At 43.7% G+C, this 19,147-nt stretch overlaps 1 protein-coding gene across 4 annotated transcripts in view; it reads left to right on the top strand.

Moving 5' to 3' along the window:
• The window catches only part of LOC132828305 (suppressor of tumorigenicity 7 protein homolog), a 164,870-nt gene that overhangs the window by 53,989 nt on the left and 91,734 nt on the right, over nt 1-19,147 (top strand). For all 4 annotated transcript variants that reach the window (XM_060845289.1, XM_060845291.1, XM_060845292.1 and 1 more), the window contains exon 2: nt 16,278-16,360. In XM_060845289.1, coding sequence (XP_060701272.1) covers nt 16,278-16,360 — 83 coding nt within the window. The remainder of the gene's footprint in view (nt 1-16,277; nt 16,361-19,147) is intronic.

Below are 19,147 nucleotides of genomic sequence, written 5' to 3' on the forward strand. Positions count from 1 at the left end.
CTTTCTTAAAAAGTGGGACAACATTAGCCACCCTCCAATTCGCAGGAACTGATCCTGAATCTATAGAACATTGGAAAATTATTACCAATGCATCCACGATTTCTAGAGCCACCTCCTTCAATACCCTGGGATGTAGACCAGGTCCCAGGGACTTCTCAACCTTCAGACCTAACACCATTTCCTGGCAAAATAAATTCCCATCAGTTCAGGTCCTTCAGCCACTATTACCTCTGGGAGATTGCTTGTGTCTTCCCCAGTAAACACAGACTTGAAGTATCAATTCAACTGTTCTGCCATTTCTTGGTTCCCCGTAATATATTCACCCGTTTCTGACTTGAAGGGCCCAATTTTAGTCTTAACCATTTTTTTTTCCTTTCACATACCTAAAAAAGCTTTTACTATCCTCCTTTTATATTTTTGGCCAGTTTACCTTCATATCTCATTTTTACTCTGCTTATTTCCCTCTTAGTTGTCCTCTGTTCTTTAAAAGCTTCCCAGTCTGCTGTTTTCCCATTCATCTTTGCTATGTTATACTTTTTCTCTTTTGACTCTATATGTTAACTTCCTTCGTCAGCCATGGCCACCCCTGCCTCCTCTTAGGATCTTTCTTCCTTTTTGGAATGAACTGATCCTTCATCTTCTGCATTATACCCAGAAATATCTGCCATTGTTCCTCCACTGTCATCCCTGCTAAGGTATTGCACCATTGAACTTTGAACAACTCCTCCCTCATAGCTCCATAGTTCCTTTTATTCAACTGAAATATTGTCACTTCCGATTGTACCCTCTCCCTTTCAAATTGCAGATTAAAGCTTATTGTATTATGGTCACTACCTCCTAATGGCTCCATCATTTCGAGGTCCCTGATCAAATTCGGTTCGTTGCACAACACGAGATCTAGAATTGCCTTCTCCCTGGTAGGCTCCAGCACCAGCTGTTCTAAGAATCCATCTCGGAGGCACTCCACACACTCCCTTTCTTTGGGTGCAGTACCATCCTGATTCTCCCAGTCTACCTGCATGTTGAAATCCCCCATAAGAACTGTAGTAATATCTTTGCGACAGGCCAGTTTCAGCTCCTTATTCGACTTAGACCCTACATCCAGACGGTAAAAAATGAGGTCTGCAGATGCTGGAGATCACAGTTGAAAATGTGTTGCTGGTTAAAGCACAGCAGGTCAGGCAACATCCAGACCACTGTTTGGGGGTCTGTAGGTAACTCCCATCAGGGTCTTTATACCCTTAGAATTTCTCAGCTCTATCCACACTGACTCTCCATCTCCTGATTCTAGGTCCTCCCGTGCAAGGGACTGAATGTCATTCCTTAACCAACAGAGCCACCCCCGCTGCCCGTCAGTCTGTCCTTATGATAGCATGTATAGCCTTGAATATTCATTTCCCAGGCCCTGTCCACTTGAAGCCACGTCTCTGTTATCCCCACAACATCGTAACCGCCAGTTTCCAAATGAGTCTCAAGCTCCTCCATCTTATTTCGAATGTTTCGTGCATAATATTTTTAATTTGAGTAAGAGTTTTAATAAGAGTAAGGTGGGAAGTTAACTTCGTAAATCAGGATGGAATCATTGTGCATAAATTAGGAAATTAAAGCAACTTGTTGTGATTACTTACTTACTTACAGTGTGGAAACAGGCCCTTCGGCCCAACAAGTCCACACCGACCCGCCGAAGCGCAACCCACCCATTCCCCTACATTTACTCCTTACCTAACACTACGGGCAATTTTAGCATGGCCAGTTCACCTGACCCGCACATCTTTGGACTGTGGGAGGAAACAGGAGCACCTGGAGGAAACCCACACAGACCCGGGGAGAATGTGCAAACTCCACACAGTCGCCTGAGGCGGGAATTGAACCCAGGTCTCTGGCGCTGTGAGGCCGCAGTGCTAACCACTGTGCCACCGTGCTGCCCACGGTGCTGCCCATGTGAAGACATGCAGTTGCAGAAGTTATTAATCTTTGGGCAAATCAAGCATTTTTGGTAATGTATACATACAGCACAGTTAGGACAGTTTTATAGAACACTATGTTGAGAACCTAGGCTAATTTAGATCAAGTTTTGTGTAATAAGATGCAATTCATTCGTGGTCTTTTTATAGTTAAATATCCTTGAGGGGAGACTGTTCATAATGTAGAATTTCAGGTGGGTGTGGGTCAGTCTGAAGCTAGGGTCTTACATCTAACAAAGCCAATTGCAGGATTTGGAGGGAGGAGTTATCTCCAATAACAAAATTAGATTCAAAGATATGACTGCAGATAAGCAATCATAAACATTTTATTAAATTCACCGTTCTCAACAAATATGCATAATAATAAAAATGTTCCACTGGAAAACTTTTTTTTTGATTGTTGGCTGGCCTGCACTTATCATCTGTTCCTAGTTGTCCTTGAGAAGGTGGTAGTGAGCTGTTGCAACCTATGTGCTGTAGGTAGTTCCACAATGCCATAGGAAGGAATTCCAGGATTTTGACCCAATGCCACTGAAGGAATAGAACATAGAACAGTACAGCACAGTACAGGCCCTTCAGGCCCCCGATGTTGTGCAGACCTTTTATCCTACTCTAAGATCCAACTAACCGACATACCTTTCATTGTCCTACTTTCCATGTACCTATCCAAGAGTCATTTAAATGTATCTGACTCTACTACTACTTCTGGCACTGCATTCCACACACCCACCATTCCCTGTGTAAACAACCTACCTCTGACATGTCTAAACCTTCCTCCAATCACTTTAAATATATGTCCCCTCGTGATAGACATCTCAACCATGGAGGAAAATAGTCTCTGGCTATTCACTCCATCAATGCCCCTCGTCATCAGGTACGCCTCTATCAAGTCACGTCTCATCCTCCTTCATTCTAATGAGAAAAGCCTGAGCTCCCTCAACCTTTCTTCATAAGATATGCCCTCCAGTCCAGGCAGCATCCTGGTAAATCTCCTCTGCACCTCTCTAAAGCTTCCACACCCTTCCTATAATGAGGCAACCAGAACTGAATACAATATTCCAAGTGTGGCCTAACCAGGGCTTTATAGAGCTGCAGCATAACCTCGTGGCTCTTAAACTCAATTCCCCTGCTAATGGGGATTAGTATACGCCTTCTTAACAACCCTATCAACTTGGGTGGCAGCTTTGAGGGATCTATGTACATGGACACCAAAGTCCCTCGGTTCTTCCACACTGCCAAGAATCCTGTCTTTAACCCTGTATTCAAATTCAACCTTCCAAAGTGAATCACTTCATGCTTGGAAAAGCCCAGCAGGTCAGGCAGCATCCAAGGAGCAGGAGAATCGATGTTTCGGGCAGAAGCCCTTCTTTAGGATTAGGAGGGTGTGCCAAGCAGACTAAGAAAAAAGGTCGGGGGGCGGGGCATTGGGAATGGAAGGAGGTTAAGGTGAGGGTGATAGGCCAGAGAGGGATTGGGGGGCGGAGAGGTCAGGAAGAAGATTGCAGGTCAAGAAGGCGGTGCTGAGTCCGAGGATTGGGACTGAGAAATGGTGGGGGGGCGGGAGGAGAAATGAGGAAGGTGGAGAAATCTGCATTCATCCCTTGTGGTTGGAGGGTTCCTAAGTGGAAAATGAGGTGCTCTTCCTCCAGGCATCGTGTTGCCATGGTCTGGCGATGGAGGAGGCCAAGGACCTGCATGTCCTTGGCAGAGTGGGAGGGGGAGTTAGTGTTCAGCCACGGGGTGGTTGGGTTGGTTGGTGCAGGTGTCCCAGAGGTGTTCTCTGAAACGTTCCGCAAGTAGGCAGCCTGTCTCCCAATGCATAGGAGGCCATATCGGGTGCAGCAGATGCAATAAATGATGTGTGTGGAGGTGCAGGGGTATTTGTGACGGATATCACAAATCTGTTCCTCTCCCTCTTTATGGGCATTTACACGGGCATTGGATAGACATATGGAGGATAGTGGGCTAGTGTAGGTTAGGTGGGCTTGGATCGGCGCAACATCGAGTGCTGAAGGGCCTGTACTGTGCTGTATTTTTCTATGTTCTATATGGAAGGATCCCTTGGGGTCTTAGAGGGAAGTGAGGGGGGAGGTGTGGGCGCAAGTTTTGCATTTCTTGCGGTTGCAAGGGAAGATGCCGGGAGTGGAGGTTGGGTTGGTGGGGGGTGTGGACCTGACGAGGGAGTCGCGGAGAGATGGTCTTTCTGGAACGCTGATAGGGGAGGGGAATGTAACCTTGGTGGTGGAGTCTGTTTGGAGGTGGCGGAAATGACGACGAATGATGTGATATATCTGGAGGTTGTTGGGGTGGTAGGTGGGGTTCTGTCCTGGTGGCGATTTGGAGGGGTGGGGTTCAAGGGCAGAGGAGCAGGAAGTGGAGTCAGGTCCACACTCCCCATGAACTCAAATTCCACTCCTGGCACCTTCCCCTGCAACTGCAGGAAATGCAAAACCTGCGCCCACACCTCCCCCCTCACTTCCCTCCAAGGCCTCAAGGGATCCTTCCATATCCGTCACAAATTCACCTGCACCCACCACACACATCATTTACTGCATCCGCTGCACCCGATGTGGCCTCCTATACATTGGGGAGATAGGCCGCCTACTTGTGGAACATTTCAGAGAACACCACTGGGACACCGGACCAACCACCCCGTGGCTGAACACTTTAACTCCCCCCTCCCACTCCACATGCAAGTCCTTGGCCTCCTCCATCACCCGACCATGGCAACATGATGCCTGGAGGAAGAGTGCCTCATCTTCTGCCTAGGAACCCTCCAACCACAAGGGATGAATGCAGATTTCTCCCACCTTCCTCATTTCCCTCCCCCCACCTTATCTCAGTCTCAACCCTCAGACTCTGCACCGTCTTCTTGACCTGCAATTTTCTTCTCCACCTCTCTGCCCCCCCAACCCCTCTCCAGCCTATCCCCTTCACCTTAACCTCCTTCCACCTATCGTATTTCCAACACCCCTCCCCCAAGTCCCTCCTCCTACCTTTTATCTTAGTTTGCTTGGCATACCCTCCTCATTCCTGAAGAAGGACTTATGCCCAAAACGTCAATTCTCCTGCTCTTTTGATGCTGCCTGACCTGCTGCACTTTTCCAGCAACACATTTTTGAGCTCTGATCTCCAGCATCTGCAGTCCTCACCTTCTCCCACTTGCTTGCCAGGTTCACCTCCATCTGCCACTTCTCAGCCCAGTTCTGCATCCTGTCAATGTCCCGTTGCAACCTACAACAACCCCCCCACACTGTCCACAACTTCACCAACCTTTGTGTCATCGGCAAACTTGCGAATCCACTCTTCCATTTCCTCATCCAAATCATTTATAAAAATCACAGAGCAGATGTCCCAGAACAGTTCCTTGTGGAACACCACTGTTCGCAAGCTCCAGGCTGAATAGTTTATATCTAACACCACTTCTGTCTTCTATGGGCCCGTCAATTGTGTTCCATACAGCCACATTGCCCTTTGTTCTATTCTTCCTTTTTTGAATAAGCCTTTCATGGGGAACTTTTTGAAACATGTTGCTAAAATTCATGTACACCGCATCCACTGCTCGACCTTCAATGTGTTTTGTCACATCCTCCAGGAATTCAGCAAGGCTTGTGGGGCATGGCCAAAAAATTCCTGATGAAGGGCTTATGCCCGAAACGTCGAATTTCCTGTTCCTTAGATGCTGCCTGACCTGCTGCGCTTTTCCAGCAACACATTTTCAGCTCTGATCTCCAGCATCTGCAGACCTCACTTTCTCCTGCCCCTCTCAGTGCCATGCTGACTAATGGTAATCAAGCTATGGTTTTCCAAGTAGTCATATTTCCTGTTTCTCAGAATCCTCCACAATACTTTGACCATCACAGACATAAGATTGACTGGTCCGTAATTTCCTGGATTATCCTTGTTCCCTTGAATAACCTCTGCTATCCTCCAACTGTCTGGCATTACTTCAATGGAAAATGAGGATGCAAAGATCATCATCTTCCTTCGCATCCTGTTGTAACCTAGGGTATATCCTGTCTGGCCCAGGGGATTTATCTGTTGTTACATTGTTCAAAATTTTCAGCATACCCTCCTTCCTCCCATCAACCTGTTTGAGCATATCAGTCTGTTTTCATGCTGTCCTCCGAAATGTCAAGGACCCAAAAGGTTGAGGAGGCAATATCCGTCAGGGCTCTAGAGGTTTACAAGGTAACCAGGAAGGAACTGGCTAATTGTGAAGTTTGCCAAGGACATGAAGGTTGTTGGAGGGCTGTTGTAAGTTGTAATGGAACTATGACCGGATGCAGAACTGGGCTTAGAGGTGGCAGATAGAGTTGAACCTGGCAAGTGTGAAGCAATTCTCTTTGGAAGGCTGAATTTGAATGCATAATACAGGGTTAAAGTGAAAACTGAAGCAAAGTATTCATGAAGGACCTCCTCCGACTTGAGGCACAAGTTCTCCCCACTAGCCTTGATTGGTCCTACCCTCACTCCTGCCATCTTTTTGTTCCTCACCTAAGTGTACAATGTCTAAATCCTACCCGCTAAAGCTTTCTCAAGCTCCCTTCTAGTTCTCCTAAGTCCATCCTTCAGTAACTTCCTGGCTACCTTGTAACCCTCCAGTGATGTCTGATCCTTGCTATCTTGGCCTTAAGTAACCTTCCTCCTTCCTTTTGACCAGATGCACCACATCTCGGTCACCCAAGGTTCCTTCACCCTATCATCCCTTCCTTGCCTCAGTATGACAAACCTGTCCAGCATTATCGTCAAATGCTTCCTAAACAACCTCCACATTGCTGTCATGCATTTCCATGAGAACATTTGTTCCCAATTTAGGTTCTCTAGTTCCTGCCTAATAGCATTGTAATTCCACCTCCTCCCACCCCCCCCATTTAAATACTTTCCTATACTGTCTGCTCCTTTCCCTCTCCATGAGTATAATAAAGGTTAGGGAGGTGTGATCACTATAGCTGAAATGCTCTCCCACTGAGATCTGACACCTGGCATGGTTCATTGCCAATTACCAAATCCAATATGGCTTCCCCTCTAGTCAGCCTATTGACATATTGAGTCAGGAACCCTTCTTGGACACACCTGACAAAAACTGTTCCATCCAAACTATTTGAACGAAGTAGGTTTCAGTTAATATTTGGCAAGTTAAAGTAACCCATGACAACAACCCTGTCACTTCTGCACCTTTCCAAACTCTGCCTCCCAATCTGCTCCTCAGTGTCTTTGTTGCTTTTGGAGGATGTGTAGAAAACGCCCCAGTATAATGACTGTTCCTTGCCTGTTTCTGACTTCCACCCATACTGACTGTGTAGACAAACCTTCCTTGACGACTTCCCTTTCTGCAGCTGTAATATTATCCCCAATTAGTATGCCAACCCCCCCCCAATTCCTTTTGAATCCTCTCAACCCTGAAACATCCAACAACCTCTCCTGCCCCTTTGATGTCCAAATCTCCATAATGGCCCCAACATCTTGTTCTAAGTACTGATCCATGCTCTAAATTCATCATCCTTATTTCTGATATTTCTTGCACTTGAGTGGCAATATATTTCCAAGTTAGGATGGTGAGTAGCTTGGATGGTAACTTGGAGGGTGTGGTGTTCCCATGTATCTGCTGCCCTTGTCGTTCTAGATGGAAGTGGTCACGGGTTTGGAAAATACTGTCTGAGGATCTTTGAATTTTTGCAGTGCATCTTGTAGATAATACATGCTGCTGCTTCTGACCGTTGGTGATGGAGGGAGTGGATGTTGGCAAATGTGGTGCCAATCAAACAGGCTGCTTGGTCCTGGATGGTGTCAAGCTTCTTGAGTTTTTGGAGACCTGAACTCATCCAGGTAAGTATAAACAGCGATAAATTCAAGGAATTAAAAATAGTATCAGCTTAAAAGAAAGAGGTTACAGTGCCAAAGCAGCTGTAAGCTTGATGGAGCGAATTTTGGTATTAGCAAAGATGACTAAAATATTGGTAAAAGGAGGAAACAATATCTAAAACAGATCTTAAAAGCTTTCACAAATGTGTAAGCTAAGAGGTTTCTAAAAGTGTACATTTGATCACTTAGAGACAGACAAGACAAATTGCAATGGAGAATGAAATAAACAGCAGACGCTCAATGTTTTGTATCAGTCCCCACAGTATGAGACACCAAACATACTTGAAATTGTGGGGAAGCAAGGATCTAATGTCACGACTGAACGAGGAATGCACAATCCTTCACAAAATAAGTGTGTAAGTTAGTTCACTGAGTTTGAAGGTTTGCTTTCAGACGTTTTGTCGTCATACTAGGTAACATCAGTGAGAGTCTCTGGTGAAGCGCTGGTGGTACGTCCCGCCTTTGTTTATAGATCTTAGTTTCTTCAGGTGGGTGATGTCATTTCCAGTTAGAGAGGCGGGACATACCACCGGTGCTTCACCAGAGACACTCACTGATGATGATACCTAGTATGGTGACGAAACATCTGGAAACAAACCTTCAAGCTCAGCGAGCTAATTTACATACTTATCGTCAACCTGAGCTACAAATCTTCTTAAAAATCACCTCCTTCACAAAATATATAAAATCTAAATGAGACCACCGGAATGACCAACTTTCCTGACTTGCCCAGAGGAACACAAAGCAATTCACAACAGGGTTTGTCACAACAGGGTTTATCAAGACAGTAAAATAAATAGTCATAAAGATCAGCATAGAAACAGACCCTTTGGTCCAACCTGTCCCTGCAGACTAGATATCCTAAATTAATCTAGTCCCATTTGCCAGCAGTTGGCCCATATAACTTTTAGCGTTCATTAGCAGAGGGATTGAATTCGAGTCGTGAGGTGATGTTGCAGCTGTACAGGACTTTGGTAAGGCCACATTTGGAGTACTGTGTGCAATTCTGGTTGCCTCACTTTAGGAAAGATGTGGAAGCTTTGGAGAGGGTGCAGAGGAGATTTACCAGGCTGTTGCCTGGAATGGAGAATAGGTTGTACGAGGATAGGTTGAGAGTGCTAGGCCTTTTCTCATTGGAACGTGAAGGACGAGGGGTGACTTGATAGAGATTTATAAGATGATCAGAGGAATAGATAGAGTAGACAGTCAGAGACTTTTTCCCTGGGTACAACAGAGTGTTATAAGGGGACCTAAATTTAAGGTGAAGGGTGGAAGGTATGGGGGGATGTCAGGGTTAGGTTCTTTACCCAGAGAGTGGTGGGGACATGGAATGCGCTGCCTGTGGGAGTGGCAGAGTCAGAATCATTGGTGACCTTTAAGCAGTAATTGGATAGGTACATGGATAGGTGCTTAAGCTGGGACAAATGTTCGGCACAACATCGTGGGCCGAAGGGCCTGTTCTGTGCTGTATTGTTCTATGTTTTATCCCTCTAAACCTTTGATATTCATATATCCATCTAGATACCTTTTTTAAATGTTGTGATTGTACCAGCCTCCACCACTTCCTCTGGCAGCTCATCCCATACACTCATCACTCTCTGCATGAAAAAGTGCCCCTTAGCTCCCTTTTTATATCTTTTACTTCTCACCCTAAACCTATGCCCTCCAGTTCTGGGTTCCCCCACCTCAGGAAAAAGACTTTCTGTTTACCCTATCCATGCCCTATCATAAACCTCTAAGGTCACTCCTCAGCCTTCGCTCCAGGGAAAAAAAGCCCTAGCCTATTCAGCCTCTCCCCCTATAGCTCAAATCCTCCAACACGGGTTGTCCTGCTCCTCCCCACCCACCCCCTCAACCCACATACACACACACACACACACCTCGGACGAGGCAAAACACTCCGATACAGTACAGTTTTACCTGCTTCACCTTTTATCCCTGGCCCTGGAGGGAGAGAGCACAATCGCCCACGTGCACAGAGACATGAGTTCATGGTCTTCTCTGGAACAGCAGTTTCTCAATGAATTATATAATTTTACAAGGATGAGCGTCCAGATAAGGCAACATACGTATTGATTAGGTGACCGTTTACAATCGGCGTGTGCCAGTAGTAAAGATGAAGCCATCTGCTGTTAGACAATGAATAACTGGCTTCACATAATGAATCCTTTTCACCTTGTTAACTGACGTTACATGCTGAACGCTACCTCATCCTGTTGAATGGCTTCACGTAGTGACTGCTTTTCCACCTTGTTAATCCATTACCTTTGCCTCCAGCATCCCATTGTTAACTGTAAGTTCTTATCTGATCTGAGTCATGCTCAGCTGAACCTCTTGTTTCACAAAACTGAGTTTGATTCTTTCCCTGCCTGCATATATCCTGTACACATTTTCACTGACAACATCCTTGTAAATCGGTTTTTGAACTCTTAAGTTTCACAGCATCCTTCCTTTTGGAAGGAGACCAGAATTGCATGCAATATTCCAAAAGTGGCCTAACCAATGTCCTGTACAGCTGCAACATGACTTCCCAACTCCTGTAACCAATACTCTGACCAACAGAGGATAGCATACCAAACACTGCCTTCACTATCCTATCTACCTGCAACTCCACTTTCAAGGAGCTATGAACCTGCACTCCAAGGTCTCCTTGTTCAGCCACACTCCCTAGGACCTTACCATTAAGTGTATAAGTCCTGCTAAGATTTGCTTTCCCAAAATGCAGCACCTCGCATTTATTTGAATGAAACTCCATCTGCCACTTCTCAGCCCATTGGCCCATCAGATCAATTGTCAGACACTTAAGCAAGAGCCATGAAAATAGAGGTTATGCAGTTTACGTAACTTAAACTGCCCCCCCACCCCCATCCTTCAAATACTCCATCCTACTCTAGCATGTACATGAAAAGTTACGATGAAGACAGATGTCAAACAATTTACTAATGCACTATGAATCGTGACAAAATTCTGAGGATCAAAAATCCTAACCATTAGATGGAAAGTTTATTTTCTTATCATCAGAGTCGTCACAGCATGGGAACTGACCCTTTGAGTCCAACTCATCCATGCGGACCAAGTGTCCCATACTAAACTGGTCCCACTTGCCTTCGTTTGGCCCATATCGCTCTAAATCTTTTTTATTCATGTATTCAAATATCTTTGAAATGTTGTAACTTTACCTGCATCTACCCACTTCCTCTTGCAGTTCATTCCACTCTGTGTGAAAATGTTGCCCCTCGGATCCCTTTCAATCTTTCTCCACTCACCTTAAAAATATGTGTCCTAGTTTTGAGCTCCATAATGCTAGGCCCTTTTTGATTTTTACTATGCTACCCTCTGTAGGGGAGTGAATGTTATTTGAAGTCGATGGTTGATTAAGTCAACTTGGGTCTTCTGTGAGTTTGTTCGTGCTTTCTTGGTCTTTCTGCTTTTATCCCACATGAGAAATGCATGCTTCCTGTCTGCTGGCTCTAGATGTTTCTTGTCATGTCAATGCTTGGTTATTACAGTGTTTTATATTGTGACACAACCAATAGGGCAGTTGTCAGACAGTATTTCCTTAACTTGAAAGGTTCTTTGTGCTGTTCAATCTTGATTCCTCAATCTTAGTGCTTCCAAAACGCATTTTACACAGTTCAACAATGTGCCACACTTGTATTTCCAATTTACGAAGCTTTCCTGGTATTCTATGTGCATGTTTAGCTTTCGTTCTCATTTTATTGTTCCATTTAAAAAAAAATATGCAATCACTTGTGAGAGTTGTAGAAATTTAGAAGTATTTTAATATTGGCTGCATCTGTTGCTAATGCCACCACTACTACATGTTTACAAGTAAGGCTTGCTGTGTTTGCACCTTATTTACTGCATGCTGTTAGTCCGCTCAACTAAAAAAGGTTTGCACTTTGTGTGGAGGAAATGCAACCAAATTAAAACTGGATTGATTTCTGGGATGCAAGGTTTGTTCTATAATGAGAGAGCTTGTACATTCTTGGGAGTTGAGAAGAATGCAAAGTGATCTCACTGAAGTGAATCACCTTTTTCAAAGAGCTGCACAGGCTTGATGGTTTCCAGTGCTGGGAGGTCTAGCATTAAGCGATAATCTCAAGGTAAAAACTGACACTATTTGGGACTAAGATGAGAGTGTTTTCACCAAGCTAGAGTGATTCTACTTCTTTACTCAGAGAACTGTAAATACTATCTATATTGAATGTAATGTCAGCTGAGAGTTTTTTGGGTACCACGGAATTAAGTAATGTGTGAATAGGCAGTAAAATTGACCTGGTATTGAAGATCTTTCACAATCTTGTTGAATGACGGAACAAGTTCAAGGATTGTACGGCTTACTCCTGTTCCAAACTGTTGGGTTCTTAGTATGTTCTTTTTGAGTTATTGGTTGTAAAGCTCCATTCTTAAACCACAGCTGTTTCACAACCGCTTTTTAGCGAATGAACAGTTTATATTTCACTCAGAATCTATTCGAGCAGTCAGTATACAGGGAATGTTGGGCTGTGGCCTCACAGGAAAAAGGAACCTGCACTGGCTGTTAGCATTGGATACACTTTCATTTCATTCCTCATTCTTTGATAAGAAGTAATTTGTTTTGGGTCTTTGTAGAATCATAGAATGCTACAGTGTGGAAACAGGCCATTTGAACAAGTTCACACTGACCCTTGAAGAGTAACCCACCCAGACCCATTCCCCTACTCTATTACTCTACATTTACCCCTGACTAATGCACCCTAACCTACACATTCCTGAAAACTATGGGCAATTTAGCACGCCCAATTCACCTGACCTGCAAATATTTGGATTGGGGAGAAAACCAGAGTATCCAGAAGAAACCCACGCAGACAGTGGGAGAATGTACACACTCCACACAGATTGTCACCCAAGGCTGGAATTGAACCCAGATTCCTGGTGCTGTGAGGCTGCAATGCTACCTGCTCTCTCACAGAATAGTGCTCAGCTGACTGATTCGAAATCTTGTGAATTGGAATATTTTACCTCCAAAGGGCTATAGATGCCTCATCATTGGGCGTATTCAGGGCTGACATCGCTAGATGTTTGCATTCCTAGAGAGTCTGTTTCAAAGTGAAGTTGAGATAGAGGTTCAGCAATGATTTGGAGATTCCGGTATTGGACTAGGGTGTACAAAGTTAAAAATCACACAACACCAGGTTATAGTCCAACAGGTTTCATTAGAAACACTAGCTTTCGGAATACTGCTCCTTCATCAGGTTGATGAAGGAGCTGCGCTCCGAAAGCTAGTGCTTCCAATTAAACCTGTTATACTATAACCAGGTTCAGCCATGGTCTTGTTGAATATGGAGCAGATTTCAGGCAATAAATGGCTGTTCCTGTAGGCGTTCTGACTCAAAACGTGAACTGGGATACTGTCCCCACAGATGCTGCCAGACCTGCTCAGTTTCTTCAGCCTTCTCTGTTTGTTCTGATTTCTTCTTCTGTTCAGTTCCAAATACCAGTGCGTCCATTCCAGATGGAGAGGAACACCAGCCTTCTCCTTGGTTTAATTTGTGCCAAAGTGGAAACTTTTGTGATAGGTGCACAGATAAGTGGCCACTTTGTTACCCAGGTTTTTATCAACATTTCCATAATACGCAGTCTGAAGGGAATAGACTCATTTATTGGAGTGTTGACATTCTGAAAATACTCCAGACTGTTTGACACTCAGCCAACACCCTGAAGGGAGTCCTTTGCACAACATTAGAGAAATGTGTTTGGAGAAAGGGCATGCTAGAAGACTGAGTTATTAGAGTAGTTCTTGTTCTGCATTTTTTGTTTATAGTTCCACTCTGAATACAGTATTTTAATCTGCGCACACATAAAACTTCAGTTCTCTGACCAGTTCTCTCAAGATGCTCCATTCTTGGTGCTGAGGTGTAGTGTGTGAATTTTAAGCCAATTGGGGACAGATATGTCACTCTTACACTAGTGGAGAAAATTCTGTACTTGTATAGCATTGAGGTACTAGCTTGTTCCTGCCTAGCATTGAGAGTTTAATGCTGGTTGCTGCAGGTACCCACCGATTATAATACAGAAAAGGATACATTTGGATACAAGTGCATTTAGTAGAAATTATAGGTAGGTTAGGTTGCAGATTTTGAATGAGAAAGTTTAAACCTTGTCTTGATTTAAATTTACATCCTTTTAAATGTATTTACTTTCAAAATTGCAAAACATTCAACTAATACCTCGCTGTATTCCTGTTGTAGGAAAACACAAATGTTTCTGGTCTCGATAGATAGAGATTAAATAAATCCAGCTTGCTGCTCCAGGCTGCTACCTCGACAGTATCTTGTGCAGTGACCGAATTCGTGACTCCTCAGGACCATAAGAACTATCAGCAGACTTCTTGATGTGGAGGTGCTTTTGTTGGACTGGGGTGGAAAAAATCAGAAGTCTCATCACAACAGGTTATAGACCAACAGATTTGGAGATAGTAAGGACTGCAGATGCTGGAAGTTGATTCGAAGTGAAGCTGGAAAGGGACAGGGGGTCAGGCAGCATCAGGGCAAACAAGAAAGGCACAGAGGATCAGGCAGCATTGGAGAACCAGGAAAGATGACTGATGAATGGTCCCGATCTGAAACATCGACTTTCCTGCTCCTCCGATGCTGCCTGAACAGCTGTGCCTCTTCCTGCTCCACTTTTTTTATTGATTTATAGTCCAGCAAGTTTATTTGAAATCATAAGGTTTCAGAGCGCTCCTCTTCCATCAGGTGAAGTCATTTCATTTGATGGGGGAAGAGCGCTCCAAAACCTTGTGATTTCAACGAAACGTTTTGGACTATAACCTGGTGTTGTGTGATTTCTGACTTCAGCAGACTTAGCAGAATCTAGCAAACTTAAGCTGCTCCAGTGTATTACTGTAATTCAGTGGGTAACACTAACCTATTGCAGTCAACAAGATTATGGGCTAAAGTCCTCCTTGAGAGACTTGAGCAAGAAATCTAGTGATGTCACCCAGTAGTACTGTTGTTCCACACTGTTAGGAATGTGGTCTCTAATATTAGACACCATTTGGATGTGCAAGATCCCATGGCACTCTCTTTCCAAAAAAAAGTGCAGGGAGTGGGGTTTTTCTCTATTGTCCTGTCCTGTATTTACCTGGCAACTAACCAGCAAAAACAGATAATCTTGGTCAATATCTCAGTTCTTCTTTGCGAGAGCTCGCTGAGGTGCACATAGGGTGCTATGTTCACACTGGGTTGGATGGAGGTGGTTAAGCTCAGTTGGCTAGACAGCTGGCAGAGTAATGCCAACATTGTGAGGTCAATTCCTGCACCAGCCGAGGTTACCATGAAGGACTCTCCTCCAACTTCATCCTTTGCCTGAGATATGGTGATCTTCAGGTTAAATCATTACCAGTTGAGTCTCGCTAATGAGAGAGCAGCTTTATGCTATGAATTATGGCAATTTTAGCTTTATTATAAGTGACTACACTTCAAACGTACTTGCCTAGCTGTGAAGAGGTTGGAACATCTGAGGTTGTGAAAGATGCTGCAGGAATCACAATCTGTCATTCCTTTCACTGTGCATTGTATTCAGCACGTTTCTGATCCTGAATCTGCTTGGACTGAGGTTTGAGATTAATACCTTACTTTTGAAGTGTTTCCTGAGATTACCTGCAATTAGTTATATGTACACTAAATCCATATTCCATGGTTCAATGTCAGTCAGTTGATCATATGTTTGCAAAGAATCCTGGATTACTGAGTGAGTTTTAAAATTTATAAGGACACTAAGAAGGATCTCTACTGCCACCTTCTGATATTCTAATGTTATTGAGGATTGCAGTTGCATTTTTAAAAGATACTTTAAGGTAATTCAGAAACAATTTATGCCTTTGACATTTTCTGCACATCCCAAAGTGCTTCAGAAACGATGTTTTATTCTGGAGTGTAGTCACTGCTTTCACACAAAGTATAGTAACCGATAGCAAGGTTCCGCCAACAGCATTGTAATAAAAATTCAGTTGATTTACTTCTTCCATGCTTGTGGGTCAAATGTCAGAGATTGAGAAATTGTCTACTGATTTGTGAACAGTGCCACAGGATCTTTCAGCATCAACCTGGCTTAATAATAATTCATCTGAGACACCTCTTCAGACAGTACTGCACTGCCTCCATGTAACACTGCCAGCCTCTGTCACGGGCTCAGATTTCTGGAATGGACTGTGAATGCACAATTATCTGACTCTGAAATGAGAATTCTAACTACCCAAACTTTGAGACTGACGTTCAGAGAATGATGAAAAAAAATGTAATTGTTAGCTGATATGAAAGTGATTTTTATTTTATCCAGTTTAGTTTTACAACAATGACCCAAAAAAGCTGCAAGTCTATTCGCTTTGATTTTTTTTTGTGCGCGCGCTTGTATGGCTGTCTGTTTTCCTTGGTTACATGTGAATATTTTCTCTTCCTTTAGTAACTGCGTTTCTGAACACATTGACTCCGAAGTTCTATGTGGCATTAACAGGAACGTCTTCTCTCATATCAGGACTCATATTAGTAAGTGTTATTCCTATATATTTGGAAAAATGTTTTTTTCATTGAATTCTGCACCTGCTCACTTTACACTATTCCCTGTTGGCTGTAGTCTCCAGCAAGGAGCGATTCCTTAAGCAATTTCTCCAAAAAAACTTGTTCTTTTCAAACGTGTTTCCCATTTTGTTGAAAACGGTAATCATACGTGATTTATTTTATTTCTAATTCTGCTAACTCATTAGCTTATCTCCTAGATTACATTTGATTGTGAGGTGTAGTTTTGGGTTGGAGTTGGTGGGCAGATTCAATTTTGTCACTAGATGAAATATAGATGGGAGAAGTAAAATAAAAGTAGGAAGCATTTCTCACTGAAGCTTGCTACACTATCCTCCAATAGATTGTGAATGAAAGGTGTCACTTCGGTTCTTCCAAAACTGAGATTGGTAAATTTCTGTCAGACATGGTTTTATGGCATTTTCCAAACTCTCAACTTCTACTATCTAGGAGGACAAGGACAATCAGTGTATGGGAACACTATCACCTGTAAATTCCTCTCTGAGCTAATCACCATTCTGACTTGGTACAAATTACTGTTCCTGCAGTGTCACTGGGTCAAAGTACTGAACTCCCACCCTAACAGACTTGTCTGTGCAATTATGAACATTTACGATATTTGGAAGCTTGAGTTCTAAAGTGGAGGAGCAATTCATTACTTTTGTTTTGTGTATTCAGGGAAGAATGTAGTTGAAATTTCATTTTTGAATTCAGAGAGTGGCTATGGTATGTATGAAGTTTGTTTTATGTCCATCTAAATGAGGTATTTAATACCCTTGGTGGGGAATATTTCACTGCATTAACAGCAAGGGTCAGTGTGGATTTGTTGGGCCGAAGGGCTTGTTTCCACACCGTTGGGATTCTGAGTTTTGGAATCTGCCAAAAACTCCAGTCTTTTCCCAAAATCATCTCCAACCCACTGAGCCTGATTACTCACCACGTGCAATATCCGAATGTCGTATTGAGCTTAACATTCTGTATGCTGTTTATTGCCAAGAAAACATTGACAGTGTCATTTATATAGAACCTGGTGCTTCGCAGGGACATTATCAAACAGACTTTGGCTCCAAGTCATGTGAGGACAAATATGTAAACCAAGAACTTGGATTTCAAGAGCACCAGAAGAGGACAAAGAATAGAGAGGCACAGAGATTGCAGGAGGAAATTCTATGGACTATAGGGGCTGGACAAATGAAGGCAGCTTCCTCCCTCCCCCCACAATGCACACTCTCACACCTCCCACATTAAAACTAGGGTGTGCAAAAATTCCTGCATGTTGCTAGCTCTGGTGAAAAATTTTGGAAGGAGTTGTGGCTGATCCATGACTTGAAGGACCAGATTTTGCAGAAATAGTATCAGTGAAAACATCAGTGCCTGCCATCATTATTCCTCGAAATTGGAGTGCAACTTGGGGGATTGACATGTGCACAGTTAAACATCAATCTCTGATTTCCATGTCAGTGATCCACATTTAATTGTTTAGAAATTATTAAGCTGACGAGCTGTTTATGCTCTTCATATTGCTATGAAAGCCCTTGCAAGATTATTTATTGTTAAATAGATTTTTAATGATTACTAAGTTCATAATTATTTGTCGGACTATTGTGGTGTCATAAGGACACTACTTCTCTACCGGGAGGCCAGGTTTCAAGGCCCATCTGCTCCAGAGGGTGTATCATAACATGCATGAACAGATTGATGATTCGGTTAGATTAGATTACTTACAGTGTGGAAACAGGCCCTTCAACCCAACAAGTCCACACCGACCCTCCGAAGAGCAACCCACCCAGTCCCATTTCCCTCTGACTAATGCACCTAACACTATGGTCAATTTAGCATGGCCAATTCACCTGACCCGCACATCTTTAGACTGTGGGACGAAACCGGAGCACCTGGGGGAAACCCACACAGACACTGTAGAATGTGCAAACTCCACACAGACAGTCACCTGAGGCTGGAATCGAACCTGGTACCCTGGTGCTGAGAGGCAGCAGTGCTAATCACTGAGCATTAATTAAAGATATCAGTAAATGTGATTAGTCTTTTGGTCATCCAAAACTTAAATATTGGTAGTTACAGGATAAGGGTGACAGATTTCCTTCCTGAAAGGACGTTGGTAAGTCAGGTTTTCAATGCTAATTGACAGAGGTAGCGAGACATGGTCATCATTTGGCCAGCTTTTTATTCCAGGTTTTAGTTGAATTCAAATTTCACCATCTGGTGTTGTGTGCTTTGAATCATGTCCCTGGAGCATTAACTTGGGGTTCTGGATTACCAGTCCAGATATTACCACGACTCAATTGGTCTCACTTCAATGAGGTGCAAGCCACCACAACCATTCTTTCATTTCAGGTTGAAACTAATTTGAAAGTTCTGTCTGCTGTCGGTGAGAGATTAGATTCAGGCAGATGAAGTAACCTATCAAGTTAGAGATGTTAGGTACTCAGAATACGGCACGGTGGCACAGTGGTTAGCACTGCTGCCTCACAGCGCCAGAGACCCGGGTTCAATTCCCGACTCAGGCGACTGACTGTGTGGAGTTTGCACGTTCTCCCCGTGTCTGCGTGGGTTTCCTCCGGGTGCTCCGGTTTCCTCCCACAGTCCAAAGATGTGCGGGTCAGGTGAATTGGCCATGCTAAATTGCCCGTAGTGTTAGGTAAGGGGTAATGTAGGGGTATGGGTGGGTTTCGCTTCGGCGGGTCGGTGTGGACTTGTTGGGCCTAAGGGCCTGTTTCCACACTGTAAATCTAATCTAAT

The sequence above is a fragment of the Hemiscyllium ocellatum genome, chromosome 26 (assembly GCF_020745735.1).
Source record: "Hemiscyllium ocellatum isolate sHemOce1 chromosome 26, sHemOce1.pat.X.cur, whole genome shotgun sequence".
Taxonomy (NCBI): domain Eukaryota; kingdom Metazoa; phylum Chordata; class Chondrichthyes; order Orectolobiformes; family Hemiscylliidae; genus Hemiscyllium; species Hemiscyllium ocellatum.